A 19,188-nucleotide genomic window follows, 5' to 3' on the forward strand; every position below is an offset into this window, starting at 1 on the left:
ATAATTTCTTAATAGTAATTATCAGACATGTTAATTTAAATTTAAAGTTAATTATTTCTTAATAATTACCAAAGATTTTATTCATATTCAAACAGATGCTCATGTATTCTCTTCCCACTCTGCCAATTTTTCTTTTTTTTTTTTTTTTTTTTCGGTATGCGGGCCTCTCACTGTTGTGGCCTCCCCCGTTGTGGAGCACAGGCTCCGGATGCGCAGGCCCAGCGGCCATGGCTCACCGGCCCAGCCGCTCCGCGGCATATGGGATCCTCCCAGACCGGGGCACGAACCCGTATCCCCTGCATCGGCAGGCGGACTCTCAACCACTGCGCCACCAGGGAGGCCCTGCCAATTTTTTAATACAAATTATACATACTTTACACACCATTCTTCATCTTTGGTTTCTTCACTTAACATTATAGGTTGAACTGTTTACATTTTTATTTTCATCAAAGTGATATGTGTACATAGTTTAAAAGTCATGTTGGGTCTTCCCTGGTGGCGCAGTGGTTAACAGTCTGCCTGCCAATTCAGGGGACACGGTTCGATCCATGGTCCGGGGAGATCCCACATGCCGTGGAGCAACTAAGCCCGTGCACCACAACTGCTGAACCTGCGCTCTAGAGCCCGTGAGCCACAGCTACTGAACCCGCGTGCCACAACTACTGAAGCCCTCGCACCTAGAGCCCGTGCTCTGCAACAAGAGAAGCCACTGCAATGAGAAGACCGCTCACCGCAACGAAGAGTAGCCCCCGCTCGCCGCAACTAGAGAAAGCCCACAGGCAGCAGCGAAGAACCAACACAGCCAAAAATAAGTAAATAAATAAATTTATTAAAAAAATAAAAAAATAAAAGTCATATTGTTCCACAAAGTTTGTTACAATAAAACAGCAGTCCTTAGCCCCTTCCCACTTTCATTTATTTTAGCTGATATATTTCTTACACCCCTTTGTCTGTAAATAAAAAACTGGTCTTCCTACATCTTGATTTTTCATTTTTAGGTATTACCTATTGGATTCCTACTGTGGAAGATGAGGATTTGGTTCTCTTTCCTCTCCTCACCCTCACTGTTCACCTTTGCCTTTCCCATCTCCCACCATCAACTACCCAGTCAAGTTATGTTGTAACTTTTGTTCTATCAATATTCAGTCTTTACAGTATTATGAATGTGTAACTGCTATACACAATATGGTTGCATACAATCCCATGATTTCTTTCCTGTACAACTCTTTCCTTGGAGTTAATAATGGTTTTGATTTTTTTTTTTTTGCTTAGTTTTCTCTGTACCGATCTGTCATTTATTCAACCTTACTCTTCATCATTTTCTAAATCTCTGAGAATGTTGAGATGATCAGCTCTTCTATTAATTTTTATCTTCTGTAAAATCTCTTTTAGAGTCTTCTGACTGGCTCCAACCTATAAATTGTCTGCCTTCTACTTCCAGTACATAGCTGTTGTCCTGGCTTACTCTTCACTGTCATTCTGGGGGCTCTCTTTATTTCTACTCTGCTATGGAGAAATTATTTCCCATGTTTTCCCCATTATTGGTTTATTCCCTCATTTTGGTGGAGAGTATTCTCCAGTGGCATCCTGAGAAAGAGTGCATGGGAGGTAAATATTTTTCCACTTACGTTATAGATTCCCCAAATCTAACGTTCATATAATATCTAATATATAGTCATACAGTATCTAATATATATATATATATTTTTTATTTTTTTTTAAGTTTCTGCACTTGACCCAGTAATGTCCTTTATAACTGTGTATGTTTTTTGTTTTTGTTTTTGTTTTTGGCCAAGCTGTGCAGCTTGCAGGATCTTAGTTCCCCAATCAGGGATTGAACTCAGCAGTGAAAGCCCTGAGTCCTAACCACTGGACTGAGGGAATTCCCTATAACTGTATGTTTTAATTAATGATCCAGTCAAGGATCATTTACTACACTTGGTTCTCAAGTGTATTTAGTCTCCTTAATGTAGAACAGTCACCCTACTCTTTTTTTGTCTTTCATAGCATTTATCTTTCCTTGACATTTTTAAAGAGTCCAAGTCAGTTGTCTTGTAAAAGTTCCTATAACCTGGGTTTGTTTGACAATTCCATCATTATTAGATTGAAGTTAACCATCTTGTGAAAAATACTACATTTGTAGTATCGTATACTTCTAACTGCATCACACCAAGAAGCACCTAATGTCCATTTGTCCTGTTATTGGTGAAGTTTAGTTTGAACACCTAGTTATGATGGTGTCCACCATATTTCTTCATTGTAAAAATCCCTGTTCCGTTTTGTAATTAATATGTAATCTGTGAGGTGACCTTCCAATTTTTTTGTTGTGGTAAAATATATATAACATAAAATTTACCATCTTTTTAAAAAATTATTTATTTATTTATTTATGGCTGAGTTGGGTCTTCGTTGCTGTGCGGGGGCTTTCTATAGTTGCAGTGAGCGGGGGCTACTCTTGCATGCGGTGCATGGGCTTCTCATTGCAGTGCCTTTTCTTGTTGTGGAGCATGGGCTCTAGGCATGCGGCCTTCAGCAGTTGTGGCTCGCGGGCTCTAGGGTGCAGGCTCAGTAGTTGTGGTGCACGAGCTTAGTTGCTCCGCGGCATGTGGGATCTTCCTGGACCAGGGCTCGAACCCATGTCCGCTGAATTGGCAGGCGGATTCTTAACCACTGCGCCACCAGGGAGGCCCGAAGGGGAGCTACTCTTCATTGCTGTGAGTGGGATTCTCATTAGGGTGGCTTCTCTTGTTGCAGAGCACGGGCTCTAGGTGCACAGGCTTCAGTAGTTGTGGCACGTGGGCTCAGTAGTTGTGGTGCACAGGCTTAGTTGCTCTGTGGCATGTGGGATCTTCCCGGACCAGGGATCGAACCTGTGTCCCCTGCATTGGCAGGTGGATTCCTAACCTCTGTGCCGCCAGGGAAGCCCTAAAATTTACCATCTTATCCATTTAAGAATGTACAGTTTGGTATTAAATACATTCATAATGCTGTGCAACTATCACTGCCATCTATCTCCAGAACTCTTTTCACCTTGTAAAACTGAACCTCTATACCCTTTAAACAATAACTCATTTCCCCCTCCCTCAGCCCCCATCAACCCCCATTCTACTTTTGGTCTATGATTTTGACTACTCTAAGTACCTCATATAAGTGGAGTCATACAGTATTTGTCTTATTGTGACTGACTTATTTCATCCTCAAGGTTTATTCACTTTGTAGCATATTGCTTTTTTGTTGTTGTTGTGGTACGCGGGCCTCTCACTGCTGCGGCCTCTCCCGCTGCGGAGCACAGGCTCAGCGGCCATGGCTCACGGGCCCAGCCGGTCTGCGGCACTTGGGATCCTTCCGGACTGGGGCACGAACCCGTGTCCCCTGCATCGGCGGGTGGACTCTCAACTACTGCGCCACCAGGGAAGCCCTGTTTTCTGTGTTTTTGATAGTAGTAGTCATCCTAATTACTGTGGAGTGGCTTCTCATTTTAGTTCTGATTTGTATTTCCCTAATGATAAGTAATTTGAGGATATTGATGTTGTGCTTATTGGCCATTCGTATGTCTTCTTTGGAGAGAAGTCTCTTCAAGTCCTTTACCCATCTTTGAATTGGGTTTATGTTTTTTTTTAAATATTTATTTATTTGTTTGTTTATTTATTTATTTGTTTATTTATTTTGGGCTGTGTTGGGTCTTAGTTGCGGCACACGAGATCTTTTTTTTTTGTCGCGGCATGTGGGCTGTTCACTGTGGTGCACAAGCTTCTCTCTAGTTGTGGCACACACGGGCTTAGTAGTTGCGGTGCACAGGCTTAGTTGCCTTGTGGCATGTGGGATCTTAGTTCCCTAACCAGGGATCAAACACGTGTCCCCTGCATTGGAAGGTGGAGTCTTAACCACTGGACCACCAGGGAAGTCCCTGAACTGGGTTGTTTTTTGTTGTTGAGTTTTAGGAGTTCTCTATATATTCTGGATATTAATCCCTTATCAGATATATGATTTGCAAATATATTCTCTCATTCTTTGGATTGCCTTTTAACCCTGTTGATAGAGTCTTTTAATGTGCAAACTTTTTTTAATTTTTAAGAAGTCCAATTTGTCTATTTTTTTCCCTTTGTTACCTGTGCTTTTGATGGCATAGCCAAGAAATCTTTGCCAAATCCAATGTTGTGAAGCTTTTGTTCTATGTTTTCTTCTAAGCGTTTTATTGTTTTAGGTCTTATGTTAGGTCTTTGATCCATTTGAGTTAAATTTTGTATATGGTGTTAGGTAAGTATCCAACTTCATTTGTTTGCATGTGGAGATCCATTTTTCCCAGCACCATTTGTTGAAAAAGGTGTCCCTTCCCCATTAAATGGTTTTGACACCCTTGTCAAATATCATTTGACCAAAAATGCAAGGGTTTATTTCTGGGATCTCTACTGTATTCCACTGGTCTTTCTGTCTGTCTTTATGTCAATACCATATGGTTTTGATTATGGTAGCTTCATAGCAGGTCTTGAAATCAGAAGCGTGAGTCCTCCATTTTGTTCTTTTTCAAGATTTTTTTGGGCTATTCAGGATCCCTTGAGATTCCATATGAATTTTAGGATAGGTTTTTTCCTATTTCTGCAAAAAATGTCCTTGAGATTTTGATAGGAATTGCATTGAATTTGTAGGTCACTTTGGGCAGTATTGATATTTTCACAATATTCAGTCTTCCAATCCATGAACATGGCATGTGTTTCCATTTATTTATGTCTTTAATTTCTGTGAGCAGTGTTTTATAGTTTTCACTATACAAGTCTTTCACCTCCTTGGTTAAGTTAATTCCTGTGTATTTTATTCTTTTTGATGCCATTGTAAATGGAATTGTTTTTGTAATTTCCTTTTCAGATTGTTCATTGTTAGTGTATAAAAATGCAACTGATTTTTTTGTGTGTTGACTATGTATCCTGCCACTTTGCTGAACTCATTTATTAGCTCTAACAGTTTATGTTTTTATTTTTGTGTTTTGGTGTGTGTAGAAACTTTTGAGATTTTTACACTAAAGATCATGTCACCTGCAGAGATAATTGTATTTCTTCCTTTTCCATTTGGATGTCTTTTTCCTTTTTTTTCTTACCTAATCGCTCTGGCTAGAACTTCTGTTTTGAATAGAAATTGTAAAAATGGACATCCTTGCTGTATTTCTGATCTTAGAGGAAAGCTTTTAGTCTCTCATCATTGAGTATGATGTTTGCTGTGGGGTTTTCGTATATGACCTTTTAAAATTTTTTAAATTTATTTATTTTTGGCTGCACAGGGTCTTTGTTGCTGCTCGCGGGCTTTCTCTACTTGCGGTGAGCGGGGGCAACTCTTCATGGCGGTGTGTGGGCTTCATTGAGGTGGCTCCTCTTGTTGCGGAGCACGGGCTCTAGGCATGCGGACTTCAGTAGTTGTGGCTTGCGGGCTCTAGAACGCAGCCTCGTAGTTCTGGTGCATGGGCTTAGTTGCTCCACGGCATGTGGGATGTTCCCGGCCCGGGGCTCGAACCCGTGCCTCCTGCATTGGCAGGTGTATTCTTAACCACTGCGCCACCAGGGAAGCCCTTGTTGAGTGTTTTTATCATGAAAGTGTGTTGAATTTTATCAAGTGCTTTTTCTGTATTAATTGAGATGATCATGTGAGTGTTTTTTCCCTTCATTCTGATAATGTGGTGTATTACATTGATTTATGTATGTTGAATCATCTTTGCATTGTAGGAATCCAGTGGAATCCTTGCATCCCAGTTGTCGATGGTGTATGAGCCTTTTAATATGCTGCTGAATTCTGTTTGCTAGTGTTTTTTTTTTGTCTTCTTTAACATAGTATTTTTTTTTATTTAACAAATTTAATCAGTTATACATATACGTATGTTCCCATATCCCCTCCCTTTTGCATCTCCCTCCCGCCCTCCCTATCCCACCCCTCCAGGCGGCCACAAAGCACCCAGCTGATCTCCCTGTGCTATGCGGCTGCTTCCCACTAGCTATCTACCTTACGTTTGGTAGTGTATATATGTCCATGCCACTCTTTCGCTTTGTCACAGCTTACCCTTCCCCCTCCCCATATCCTCAAGTCCATTCTCTAGTAGATCTGTGTCTTTATTCCTGTCTTACCCCTAGGTTCTTCATGACATTTTTTTTTCTTAAATTCCATATATATGTGTCAGCATACAGTATTTGTCCTTCTGTTTGCTAGTTTTTTGTTGAGGATGTTAATAAGGAATATTAGTCTTTAGCTTTCCTTTCTTATAATGTCTTTGGTATCAGAATAACTGTGGCCTCATAGAATGAGTTAGGAAGTGTTCTCTTCAATTTTTTGGAAAAGTTTGAGAAGAATTGATACTAGTTCTTCTTTAATTGTTTGGTAGAATTCACCAGGGAAGCCATCAGATCCAGGGCTTTTCTTTATTGGGAGATTTTTGATTACTGTTCTCCTTACCAAATATAGATCTATTCAGATTTTCTATTTCTTTGTGATTTAGTTTTGGTATATTTTTGTTTCTAGGACTTTATCCATTTCATCTACGTTATCCAGTTTGTTGGCATAAGTTCATAGTACTCTCTTACAATCCTTTTCCTTTCTGTAGAATAAGTAGTGATGTGCCCACTTTCATTTCTGGTTTTAGTAATTTGAGTCTTCTATCTTTTTTTCATAGTCTGTCTAGTAAAGAATGTCAATTTTGTTGATCATTTCAAAGAAACAACTTTGGTTTCATTGATGTTTTTCTCTATTGTTTTTCTGTTTTCTATTCCATTTCTCTCTGCTCTAGTCTTTATTGTTTCCTTCCTTCTGGTAGCTTTGGGTTTAGTTTGCTCTTCTTTTTCTTGTTCCTTAAGTTTTAAAGTTATGTTGTTGATTTAAAATCTTTCTTTCTTTCTTCTTTCTGTTTTTTGGCCACGCCATGTGGCTTGCAGGATCTTAGTTCCGTGACTAGGGATTGAACCCAGGCCATGGAACTGAAAGCGCCGAGTCCTAAGCATTGGGCTGCCAGGGAGCTCCCTCTTGTTTTTTAACGGGAATGTTTATAACTGTAATGTTCCCCCTTATTTCTACTTTCACTGCATCCCATGAGTTTTGGTGTGGTTTGTTTTCATTTGTCATTCAGTATTTTCTAATTTTCCTTGTGGTTTCTTCTTTGATCTATTGGTTGTTTAAAAGTGTGTTGTTTAATTTCCACAGTTTCTTCCAGTTTTCCTTCAGTTGTTGATTTTTAATTTCATCCTGTTGCAGACAGAGAAGGTACTTTGTATGACATCTATCTTTTTAAACCTATTGAGACTTAATTTGTGGCCTAATGTATGCTGTCTTGGAAAATATCCCATGTGCACTTGAGAAGAATGTGTATGATATTGTTGTTGGGTGGAGTGTTCTGTGTATGTCTGCTAGATCTAGTTGCTCTATTGTGTTGTTTAAATCCTTTATTTCCTTGATTATCTCGGTCTGATTGTTCTATCCATTATTATGAGTGGGTTATTGAAGTTTCCAACTATTATTGTGGAACTGTCTATTTCTCCCTTCAATTCTGTCAGCTTTTGCTTCATATATTTTGATGGTCATTAGGTGTATAAATGTTTATAATTATCTCTTGTATTAAACCTTTTATTTTTCTTTTGTATTTTTGTGTTTTTTTTTTTTTTTTTTTGGTGTTTAGCTGTGTTTTTATAGTGAGATGTTTAAATTTCTTTATATTTTCTTTTTTTTTCTTTTTTTTTTTGCGGTACGTGGGCCTCTCACTATTGTGGCCTCTCCCATTGTGGAGCACAGGCTCCAGACGTGCAGGCTCAGCGGCCATGGCTCACGGGCCTAGCCGCTCCGCGGCACGTGGGATCCTCCTGGACCAGGGCACGAACCCGTGTCCCCTGCATCAGCAGGCAGACTCTCAACCACTGCGCCACCAGGGAAGCCCTTGTATATTTTCTATAGCTATTTTCTTAGTGGTTACCATGGGTATTATGTTTAACATGCTAAATTTATAACACCATAATTTGAATTTATACTAGCTTAACTTCAATAACATACCAAAACTGCTCCTTTACAGGTCCGTCCTTACCTCTTTTGGTCGCTGATGTCACAAAATCACACCTTAATACACTGTGTGCCCCAAAGCGTATACTAATAATTATTTTAAATGCATTAGTCTCTTAAATTATGTGAAAACAAGATTTGGAGTTACAAACCAGCGTAACAATAATACTAGTTTTTAGATTAACAATTGTTTCTTTTCTTTAAATGTATTAGTCTCTTAGATCTTGTAGAAAACAAAAAAAAAAGTTATAAATCATTATTACAGTAATGCTAGTTTTTGTAATTACCCATATATTTACCATTATTGAAATCTTTACTTGTCTATATGGGTTCGAGTTACTGTCTGTGTCCTTTCATTTCACCTTGAAAGGACTCCCTTGAGCATTACTTGCAGGGGAGGTCTAGTGGTAATGTACTCTCTCAGCTTTTGTTTATCTGGGAATGTATTACTTTCTCCCTCTCTTTTGAAGGACAGCTTTGCTGGATATAGGATTCTTGGTTGATAGCTTTTTATTTTAGCTCTTTGACTATATTGGCCCACAGCCTTCTGGCCTCCAAAGTTTCTGATGAGAAATCTGCTTATAATCTTACTGAGGTTTTCTTGTATGTGATGAGTCATTTTTCTCCTGCTGCTTTCAAGATTCTCTCCTTGTCTTTTGACATTTAAAAGTTTGGTTATAAAGTATGTCTATGTTGGTCACTCTGAGTTTGTCTCACTTGGAGTTTGTTAAGCTTCTTTTATGTTTATATTCATGTATTTCATCAAATTTGGGAAGTTTTCAGCCATTATTTCTTCAAATATTTTCTCTGTTATTTTCTCACTTCTCCTTCTGAGAGCTCACAATACATATTTTGGTCTTCTTGATGGTGTCCCACAGCTCCCTTAGTCTCTGTTCACTTTTCTTCAATCTGTTTTCTTTCTGTTCTCAGACTTGATAATTTACATGTTCTGTCTTAAAGTTTGCAGATTCTTTTTTCTGCTTGCTCAAGTTTGCCTTTAAGTCCCCTAGTGAATTTTTTATTTCAGTTATTGTACTTTTCAGCTCCAGAATTTCTTTTTGGTTTCTTTTTAGGTTTTCTTTTTCTTTATTCCTATTTCCATTTTATTTAGACATTGTTTTCTTGACTTTCTCCCCATCTTCCTTTCGTTCCTTGAGTATCTATTAAACAGTTGTTTTAACATTTTTGTCTAGAATATCTGCTGTCTGGTATTTTTTAGGAACAGTTTCTGTTGGTTTATGCTTTTTGTGGTTTTTTTTGAAATGGCCATACTTTCCTCTTGCTTTGTATGCCTTGTGATCTTTTGTTGAAAACTGGACATTTGATTCTAATAATGTGGTAACTCTGGAAATCAGATTCTTTTTCTTCCCAGAATTTGATGCTTTCTTATTGTGATTTTTGTTTTTTTGACTGTTGTAGGCTGTCTCTATGCTGAAGGTCAACCTGAGGTATAAACTTTAGGTCTCTTCAAGTCTTTTCCTGAGTCTTCCTCTGGGCATGTTAAGTCACTTTCTAATTTTTCCCTGTATATGCAGTAGTTTTTGAATGTACTAGTGTTTAGTGTCTGGCTCCCAAATGGGGGAAAAAGGAAAATGAAGGGGGCATAAAAAGGCACTGGTTCTTTAAGTCCCCCAGAAGTCACTTCAGCTAGAGGGGGAGGGACTTGCAACAATGAGAGGAGGTGTAACAATTGTGGCTGTCTGCCTCTTTGTCTCCACCTATGTGATCAGAAACAGCAGTGATCAGAGCACAGATCCCCAGTGTTTGGAAGACAGGGTTGTTTTTGCCCACTTGGCTCCCCCAACCTGCATGTGTGTTGCTCCAGGAACATGTACACAGTTGGGTGATAACTGCCATGTGACTGAGGGTGGTGGATGGATAGCTGCTGCTATACTAAGAAGTGCAATGGATCATAATTAACCACAATTAACCTCCAAAGTCTGCCCCTGGAAGTTGCAAGCTTTCAATAGATTCCAAAATAGTTACCTCAGACAGATTCTGCCAGTGCACTTGTTGTCCAGGTGGGGAGACGGAGTCCTAGTACTTCCTACTTTACCATCTTCCCAGAATCCTCTTCTGTAAGGTGATTTTTTTTTTTTTTTTTTTTGCGGTACGCGGGCCTCTCACTGTTGTGTCCTCTCCCGTGGCGGAGCACAGGCTCCGGATGCGCAGGCTCAGCGGCCATGGCTCACGGGCCCAGCATGTGGCATGTGGGATCCTCCCGGACCGGGGCACGAACCCGTGTCCCCTGCATCGGCAGGCGGACTCTCAACCACTGCACCACCAGGGAAGCTCTGTAAAGTGATTTTTTTAAGACCACAGGAATATCCTGTTTTTGAATAATCTTTTACCCAGTGGTTTTAACATACATTTATGATTCTTGGCTGTATCAATTATTGCACTGCTGTTTGTAAAATGAAATATGTTTCTAATTGCTTCATTCTAGGCGGTAATTATTTTGAGATTTTTCTGTCTAAAACTATCTTTATCCTCACAGTTGTTGAAACATTGATTGGATCTCGAATTTTAGGTTTGAAATAATTTTCCTTCAGAATTTTGAAGGCATTGTTTCACTACCTTCAGGCTTCCACTGTTTTTGTTGGTAAGTCTGAAGGGCATTCTGATTCTTGCTCCTTTGTATGTGGCTTTTCTTTCCTCTCTGGAGGCTTATAGGATCTTCTCTTTGTCTTCAGTTTTTTTTTTTTTTTTTTTTTTTTTTCAGTACGCGGGCCTCTCACTGTTGTGGCCTCTCCCGTTGCGGGGCACAGGCTCCGGACGCGCAGGCTCAGCGGCCATGGCTCACGGGCCCAGCTGCTCCACGGCATGTGGGATCTTCCTGGACCAGGACACGAACCTGTGTCCCCTGCATCGGCAGGCAGACTCTCTACCACTGCGCCAGCAGGGAAGCCCATTTCTTTTCATTTTTTTTTCTTTATTCTGTTCTGTGGCAGTGAATTCCACCATTCTGTCTTCCAGGTCACTTATCCATTCTTCTGCCTCAGTTATGCTGCTATTGATTCCTTCTAGTGTATTTTTCATTTCAATTATTGTATTGTTTATCTCTTTGTTTGTTTTTTAATTCTTCTAGGTGTTTGTTCTTTAAATCTTCTAGGTCTTTGTTAAACATTTCTTGCGTCTTCTTGGTCTTTGCCTCCATTCTTTTTCCGAGGTCCTGGATCATCTTCACTATGATTATTCTGAATTCTTTTTCTGGAAGGTTGCCTATCTCCACTTCATTTAGTTTTTCTGGGGTTTTATCTTGTTCCTTCATCTGGTACATAGTCCTCTGCCTTTTCATTTTGTCTGTCTTTCCGTGAATGTGGTTTTTATTCCACAGGCTGCAGGATTGTAGTTCTTCTTGCTTCTGCTGGTGGATGAGGCTGTTTCCATCCTTTTGTCTTTTTATTCTGATTCTTCTTAACTTTATCTTCTAACTCTGTTTTGAGTGTTTTCATTGCTGTGATTGTATGTTTAACTTTTGAGAACTCTTTCTTTTCTTTAAATGTTTCTTTTAAAAATAGCCCGTTGTGTTTCATGTAAGTAATATCTTCTCTTAGTTCTCTCAGGATAATGATAGTCTTTTAAAATTAAAATTTTTAATTTTTTTTGAATTTTGAAGTGACTTTAGACTTACAGGAAAGTTGCAAAGAGAGTACATAAGAGTACCATAGTTTCCTGCATACCCTTCACTAGGCTTCCCTTAATGTTAATATCTTACACAGTTGCAGTACTTTTGTCAATACCAAGAAGTTAACATTTGTTCAGTACTATGAATTAAACTATAGACTTTGCTCAGGTTTCCCCAGTTTGTTTTTAAACTGATTTTTTTTTTTTTTATTGCTGTTGTTGTTCCAGGATCTAATCCAAGAAACTGCATTGCATTTAGTGGTGATGTCTCCTTAGTCTCCCCTGATCTGTGACAGTTTCTTAGTCTTTTTCTTTTTAATGACCTTGACAGTTTTGAAGAAGACTGTTCAAGTATTTTGTAGAATGTCCTTTAATTCAAATTTGTCTGATGTTTTCTCGTGATTATACTAGGGTTATGTGTTTCGGGGGAAAATACCACAGAAGTCAGGTTGCCCTCCTCCCCTCCCCTCCCCCTAATTAATTTTTTTTTTTTTTTGCATAATCTCTTCAAGTTGCATTTTTTTCTACAGGTAGTCATTACTTTTTAAAAATTCTTTCATGTTGGAAGTTTTTCTCAGACATCTAGTAATCCTTAATTGACTGCTACAATTTAAGAGAGAGGATTGAAAAACTGATTCAAGATTATGAAAATATAAATGAGGCTTGTTGACTGTTAATTTCACTGTGGGTGATTTGATTGGGCATCTTAATTTGGGATCTCTGATGTTCTACTGGAGGCGTTTTTTCGTTGGTCTGGTTAGATTCTGCGAAGAAGGATCCTTCAGTTTCCCTCCTGGAGGGTGAAAATTAGGGAAAGAAGGCTGGGAGTTCTTACTCAATGTGTTTACTTAATCTCTCCATTTTCAATATGGTGCCCTCCCCTTTACTGTTGCTGGCATCCCTCAGCCTAGAAACCCTCCATTTAACCCTCTCTAGAGTATAAATCTTCAGTCTCTTACCAAGATGGTAGAGCAGCAGGCACCTGGCTTTACAGCTGGGAAGAAAATCTAAGGATCTGAAGCTTCTGAAACGGAATTTCAGCCAGTCCTCTTCATAGTTCCATCTTTCACTTCCACTTCCTGGACATTTTGGAGATTCTATGATGTAAATTTTATTTATTATAAGTTTACCACAGATGGCTCATGATTTAGTTTTCTTCGGTTTGTGTAGTCATTTATCACTCTTCCATCTGCCTTCTAAGAAAATTATCTTGCTATTGTCTCCCCCGACTTTTTTGGGGGGAGGTGGGAAGGAGTGTCTTTCTATGGCTTATGGCTTTAAAAAAATTCCTTGACTGTTGTTTTAGTGGGATTTCAGGCAGGAGCAAAAGTGGATATGTGTTCAACCTACCATCCTTATCCAGAATTTTGGCAAGACTTCATTGAAGTTTTCTTGAAAGGTGAGAAGTTTGTACCAGCTTCCTCCTTGATAAATATTCTATATCCCTGGACTGAGAAATGAGGAATAGGACAGATAAGTACAGCATGTTATTTTCTCTGACTATTATACCCTAAAGAAATACGTTACTGTTTGTTTTTTTTTTCCTTTTTGCCACCCTGTGTAGTTCCCTGAGCAGGGATTGAAGATTGAATCCAGGCCCTGGCAGCGGAAGCACAGAGTTCTAACCACTGGACCACTGGGGAATTCCCTCTACCATCTAGGTCTTTAAAAAATTTATTTATTTATTTATTTATTTATTTATTTATTTTGGCTGCACTGGGCCTTAGTTGTGGCAGGCAGGATCTTCATTGTGGCATGTGGGATATTTAGTTGCAGCATGTGGGATCATTTAGTTGCAGCATGTGGACTTCTTAGCTGCGGCATGCAGGCTTCTTAGTTGCAGCATGCATGCAGGATCTAATTCCCTGACCAGGGTTAGAGCCCGGGCCCCTTGCATTGGGAGTGCAGAATCTTACCCACTGCACCACCACTGAAGTCCCCATCTAGGTCTTTATTCAGTGTTTTCTTCTACATGGAATGCTCCTTCCTCTCCCTCCTTGCTTTTCTCCCTAGTTCTCCATTGCTAATGCCTTCCCACTCCAGGCAGTCTTCTTTGATCTTTGTCCTCACCATTACCACCTCCAAGTTTGGATAATGTACCCTTCTTTTATGTTTCTACACCTAGCAATTATTATACTACTGTAATTGTTTATTTAAGTGTCCACAGCCACTTAGCCAGGGACCAAATCTTATTTATCTTTGAATATACATTATTTATCTCACAAGTTGGAACACAAGTCCTTGTCATTTTAAAATTCAAAACTTGCAGGAAAATAAAATATGGCTTTAAAAAACTGTATAATTCTCTTATGGATACTGAATTAATACCAAAATCCATTTAAGAGTTCATCAATAAAATGACAAAAATGAAGAGGAAAAGTCAGTGATTCTTTTTGAATAAATTTCAGTGAAGTTACTGTGGCTTAAAGAGCAAGGATATGTTGTGTTAGGTTGGATACTTTTATCAGTGTCTATGAAGACTAATTGCTGCCTCTTTAATTAGAATTGCTTGGAAAATACCATGTCATTTGAATTCAAGGAGAACATGACTAAGTTTGGTAAAATCTGTTCTATTTTATTTAGAGAAATATCTAAATAAATAAGTGCATTATCTATAATTAGCTTTACCTCATTTTTCAGGAACATGGAAAGCCTTCTGCAGATATTTTCAAGAGTCTCCAAATAAAAGTTCAAGAACATATACAGTTGATCTTTGAGTAACAGGGGTTTGAACTGCATGGGCCCACTTACACGTGGATATTTTTTTCAGTAGTAAATACTGCAATTACTACAAGAACCAAGGTTGGTCACATCTGTGGATGCTGAATCTTGGATTTGAAGGAACCACGTATACGGAGGGCCCACTCTAAGTTATACACAGCTTTTTGACTGTGTGGAGGGTCAGCACCCCTAACCACTGCTGTTGTTCAAGGGTCAATTATATGTATTTTTAAATAAAAGAAAATTTGACATTGGCAACATTTGGTATAATGAAGGAAATGTTTATTTGGCTAAGCAGAGTATATCCTACAACTGGATCTGTGGAAAGGCCTTCTTTTGGAGGTGATAAGACAGCAGCTATATGAGCCTTCCCCAGGGGTCAATTCCATTATTTGTCCACTTAGAGGAAAAGTCTTAGCCTAATTCATGGCAAGGCTTTAGGGATACCAAACTTGTATGCCAGCAAAATTTTTGTGAGGGTACATTTTTGTCAGGAAAGGGTCCATAGCTTTTATTAGATTTCTAGTAGTGTCTTGACCTAAGACAATTTAAGAGCCATTGGTTTAGGTACTTAACTCACTGTGCTTGCTTGAGGGCATAAAGTAGAGGGGGCAGAAGAGTGAGGATTAATTGTGGCTTTAAGACTTAACTTTCTGGGACTTCCCTGGCGGTCCAGTGGTTAAGACTCCGAGCTCCCAATGCAGGGGGACATGGTTCAGTCTCTAGTTGGGGAACTAAGATCCTGCATGCTGCATGGAACAACCATAAAAACCCCAAATACACACACACACACACACACACACACACACAAGACAACTTTTTGGTATATGTATAACTGATTCACTTTGCTGTACACCTGAAACTAGCACAACATGTAAATCAACTGTACTCCAATAAAAATTTTAAAAAAATACTTAACTTTTTGGATACAACTCATAATAAGATGACATTAATGTCATGACATATATATATAACTGATACAAAATTTTACAGAACAGTATTTATCTTTATGAAGTATGGTGAACTCTTAACGTTTTCTATTCTATTGAATATTTAATTTTTAAAATGTTGGTTGTAATCCATTAACTTAATTTCTTAGTGTTCTGATTATTGGTAACCCATAGTTTGAAAAACACTGGTTTAGTGCTTGTAAAACCCTTTCCTATACTCTCAGACCTCACAGCAGTCCCATGAGGTACATATGACCTCTTTTTATTTTTACAGATGAGGTGACTCAGAGATGGTAAGTGACTTGTTCAAGTTTGCACTGCCAGTAACGTGTCAGAGTCAGAGTGTGATCTTGGTCCTAGGTTTTGACTCCAGCTCCCCTGGCACCTTTTGTTACATCCCATCCAAACTACATACTTTTCCTTTCCTCTTCTCACTCCCTTCTCTACCACAATTGTAGGGAATAGTATTAGATCAGACTACACAATTGGGTACATCCTAATTTGGCAGTTGGCATACCTGCACTGTCCCCAGTCCTGTTGCTTGTCGTTTGGGGTCCTCTCTTAGAAGTTTTGGATTTCCCTATCAGTGTAAAGAAGTTCTTTCCTTCTTTATTCTTCTCCACCCTAGACCAGTGGTTTTCAAGCCTGGATGTAAAGAGGTTCAATCAATTGTGGAACTTAATATTCAGATATCTGGGTCTCCAGCAGGGATTCTTTTTTTTTTTTGGCTGCACTGGTCCTTCGTTGCTGTGTGCGGGCTTTCTCTAGTTGCGGTGAGCGGGGGCTACTCTTCATTGCGGTGTGCAGGCTTCTCATTGGGGTGGCTTCTCTTGTTGTGGAGCACAGGCTCTAGGCGCATGGGCTCAGTAGTTGTGACTCATGGGCTCTAGAGCTCAAAGCTCAGTAGTTGTGGCACATGGGCTTAGTTGCTCCACGGCATGTGGGAGCTTCCTGGACCAGGGCTCAAACCCATGTCCCCTGCATTGGCAGGCGGATTCTTAACCACTGCGCCACCAGGGAAGCCTTCAAGCAGGGATTCTGATTCAGAAGATCTGGAATGGAGTTTAGACATTTTTTTAAATAATTTTTTTTATTGAAGTATAGTTGATGTACAGTATTGTATGTTATAGGTGTACAATATAGTGGTTTACAATTTTTAAAGGTTATACTCCATTTATAGTTACTATAAAATATTGGCTAGGGACTTCCTTGGTGCAGTGGTTAAGAATCCACCTGCCAATGTAGGGAACATGGGTTTGAGCCCTGGTCCGGGAAGATCCCACATGCCGTGGAGCAACGAAGCCCGTGTGCCACAACTACTGAGCCTGCATTCTAGAGCCCATGAGCCACAACTACTGCAGCCCGCGTGCCTAGAGCCTGTGCTCTGCAACAAAGAGAAGCCACCGCAATGAGAAGCACGCACACTGCAACAAAAGAGTAGACCCCACTTGCCACAACTAGAGAAAGCCTGCGCACAGCAACAAAGACCCAACGCAGCCAAAAAATAAATTAAAAAGTATATATATTGGCTATATTTCCTGTGTTGTACAATATATCCTTGTAGCTTATTTTATACATAACAGTTTGTACCTCTTAATCCCCTACCCCATTATTGCCCTCCCCCCTTCCCTCTCCCCACTGGTAAGCAGTAGTTTCTTCTTGCTATCTGTGAATCTGCTTCTTTTTTGTTATATTCACTAGTTTGTTGTATTTTTTAGGTTCCGCATATAAGTGATATCATACAGTATTTGTCTTTCTCTGTCTGACTTATTTCACTAAGCATAATACCTTCCAAATCCATCCGTGTTGTTGCAAATGGTGAAATTTCATTCTGTTTTTAATGGCTGAGTAGTATTCCATTGTATGTATACACCACCTCTTCTTTATCCATTCATGTGTTTTTAAAAAGCTCCACAGGTAATTGTTATACGTAGTCAAAGTAGAGAAATTCTACACCGAATACATTATAATTGTTGGGCATAGAAGGAAAACCAGGATTTGGGAAGTAGCTAGAGATTCTTTGGTTCCTTAGAGTTTAGGGACTTAATAATGAGAGACCTGTCCTCTCCTTGGCTCCCAACCTTTGTGGGTGGGTATAAACATTTGGAAACATGCTTAGAGCCTGACTGAGTTGTTGAGAATCTAGTGGTTCTCTTCTCCCCACTGCCTACTTTTTGATGAAATATTGGAAATCTTAGGGTCGGAATGTGTCCGTCAAAGTATACAATTGGAAAAGGCACCTTGTGAAATGGTAAGCTTGGATTATTGTTTAATACTTTTCATGAATAGTAAAGTCTTTGAATGTGTAATGCTTTTGATTTACAGATTTAAACCAATAGTTAAACAACTGAACTTTACACTTCAAGTTAAATAGTATTTGACCACAGAAATGATACTTTGACTAGTTTTGTACTGTGATGAGCAAAATGGGAATTGATAAAATTTGGGTTTCTTAAAAAAACATTTCAAATCTCTCTCTTTCTCTCTTTAGTTCTTTTTGGAGGTGGATATCTGCTCAGACAATAAGAATTTTAAGAGGTCAGTTACAAATAATGCTTCTTCATGTTTACAGTGTGATAAAAATTTTATGTTCATGTGCTAAAATATAAAACTGTAGGCTTTTATGTTAAAAGTTGCCTTCTGCAAAAGAATATAGGCAGACTGTAGGTGGAAGGTGGGTTACCTGAAGTGGTTGAGACTGACAGTGGTAGTAATCCACCACCTTTTCTCTTCAATTCAGGCCTGGAATCAGTGGAAATGGGACGGGCTGTGGAGTAGCTTCTAGAGTGTCTGGACAGCTTCTCAGTGATTTTCCATACACGACCTCTCTTTTCTGTGGTTTGTAGGCTTGTGCCTGGGAATACCACTCAGTGGAGCTGCCGGTTGGTGGACAGGCTCTTTAGCTGTTGCACTTTGCTGCTTTCAGTCTCTGGAACCTATAGGTTCCTTCATGTTCTTCTTGGTTAGGAAAGAAAAATTTGAAGTTGACCTTATGGAACCTTTCATTTATTCATTAATCCTTTTTCTTTTCCCACGGAAGAAAGGAGAATTGCTCCTTTCTCAGTGAGTTCTATTTTTTTGTGTAGGTATCTAATTTTGCTTAGACTATAAACTAGAATCTGTCCCTGAGTGCCTTATTTCTCTTGTGAAGAAGGCAGCTATTATTTTCTGTTAGTTGAGATGAAATTTGGAAAAAAAATTTTTAATCTATTATTTTTAAGCTTGATTATTCACTGCTCTACAATGAGAAAGAAGTAGCCTTTTCACTGCTGTACTTTTTGGTGTTCTTCAGAGTGGTAAATCTGTTAGAACTTTTCCCTCCCTACCTCCTTCTCTCCCTTTTTTCCTTCCGTCCTTTTTTTCTCTTTTTAATGATTTGGTTTTTTTGAAGGTTCTGGAAATGAGCCTCTTTATAAAATTTGGAGACGTTAAAAAAATTTTTTTTAAAGAAACCTAATATTCCAAGGGAGAAATGTGTAGTGATTTATTTATTTAATTTAATTTATTTTTTTGGCCACACCGTGCGGCATGCGGAATCTTAGTTGCCCCACCAGGGATCAAACTGGGGTCCCCCCACCCCGCAGTGGAAGCGTGGAGTCTTAACCACTGGACCACCCTGAAGTCCCCTGTATGATGAATTTAGACATCAATTTTTTCCTTTCACATGATACTTTTATATATATATTTTTTTTTTTTTTTTTTTTTCTGTACGCGGGCCTCTCACTGCTGTGGCCTCTCCCGTTGCGGAGCACAGGCTCCGGACACACAGGCTCCGCGGCCATGGCTCGCGGGCCCAGCCGCTCCGCGGCATGTGGGATCTTCCGGGATCGGGGCACGAACCCATGTCCCCTGCATCGGCAGGCGGACTCTC

The 19,188-nt window shown here is 39.4% G+C and overlaps 1 protein-coding gene across 1 annotated transcript in view; it reads left to right on the plus strand.

Annotated features, from left to right (window-relative positions):
- The first annotated feature begins 559 nt into the window (after positions 1-559).
- Positions 560-19,188, plus strand: part of ACACA (acetyl-CoA carboxylase alpha) — a 229,624-nt gene continuing 210,995 nt past the window's right edge. The window contains 2 exon segments of the mRNA XM_082604563.1: positions 560-812; positions 17,809-17,855. Of these exon segments, the coding sequence (XP_082460689.1) occupies positions 715-812; positions 17,809-17,855 (145 nt within the window). The 5' untranslated portion in view covers positions 560-714.

Source organism: Mesoplodon mirus (assembly GCF_964341445.2).
Source record: "Mesoplodon mirus genome assembly, chromosome: 18".
NCBI lineage: Eukaryota > Metazoa > Chordata > Mammalia > Artiodactyla > Ziphiidae > Mesoplodon > Mesoplodon mirus.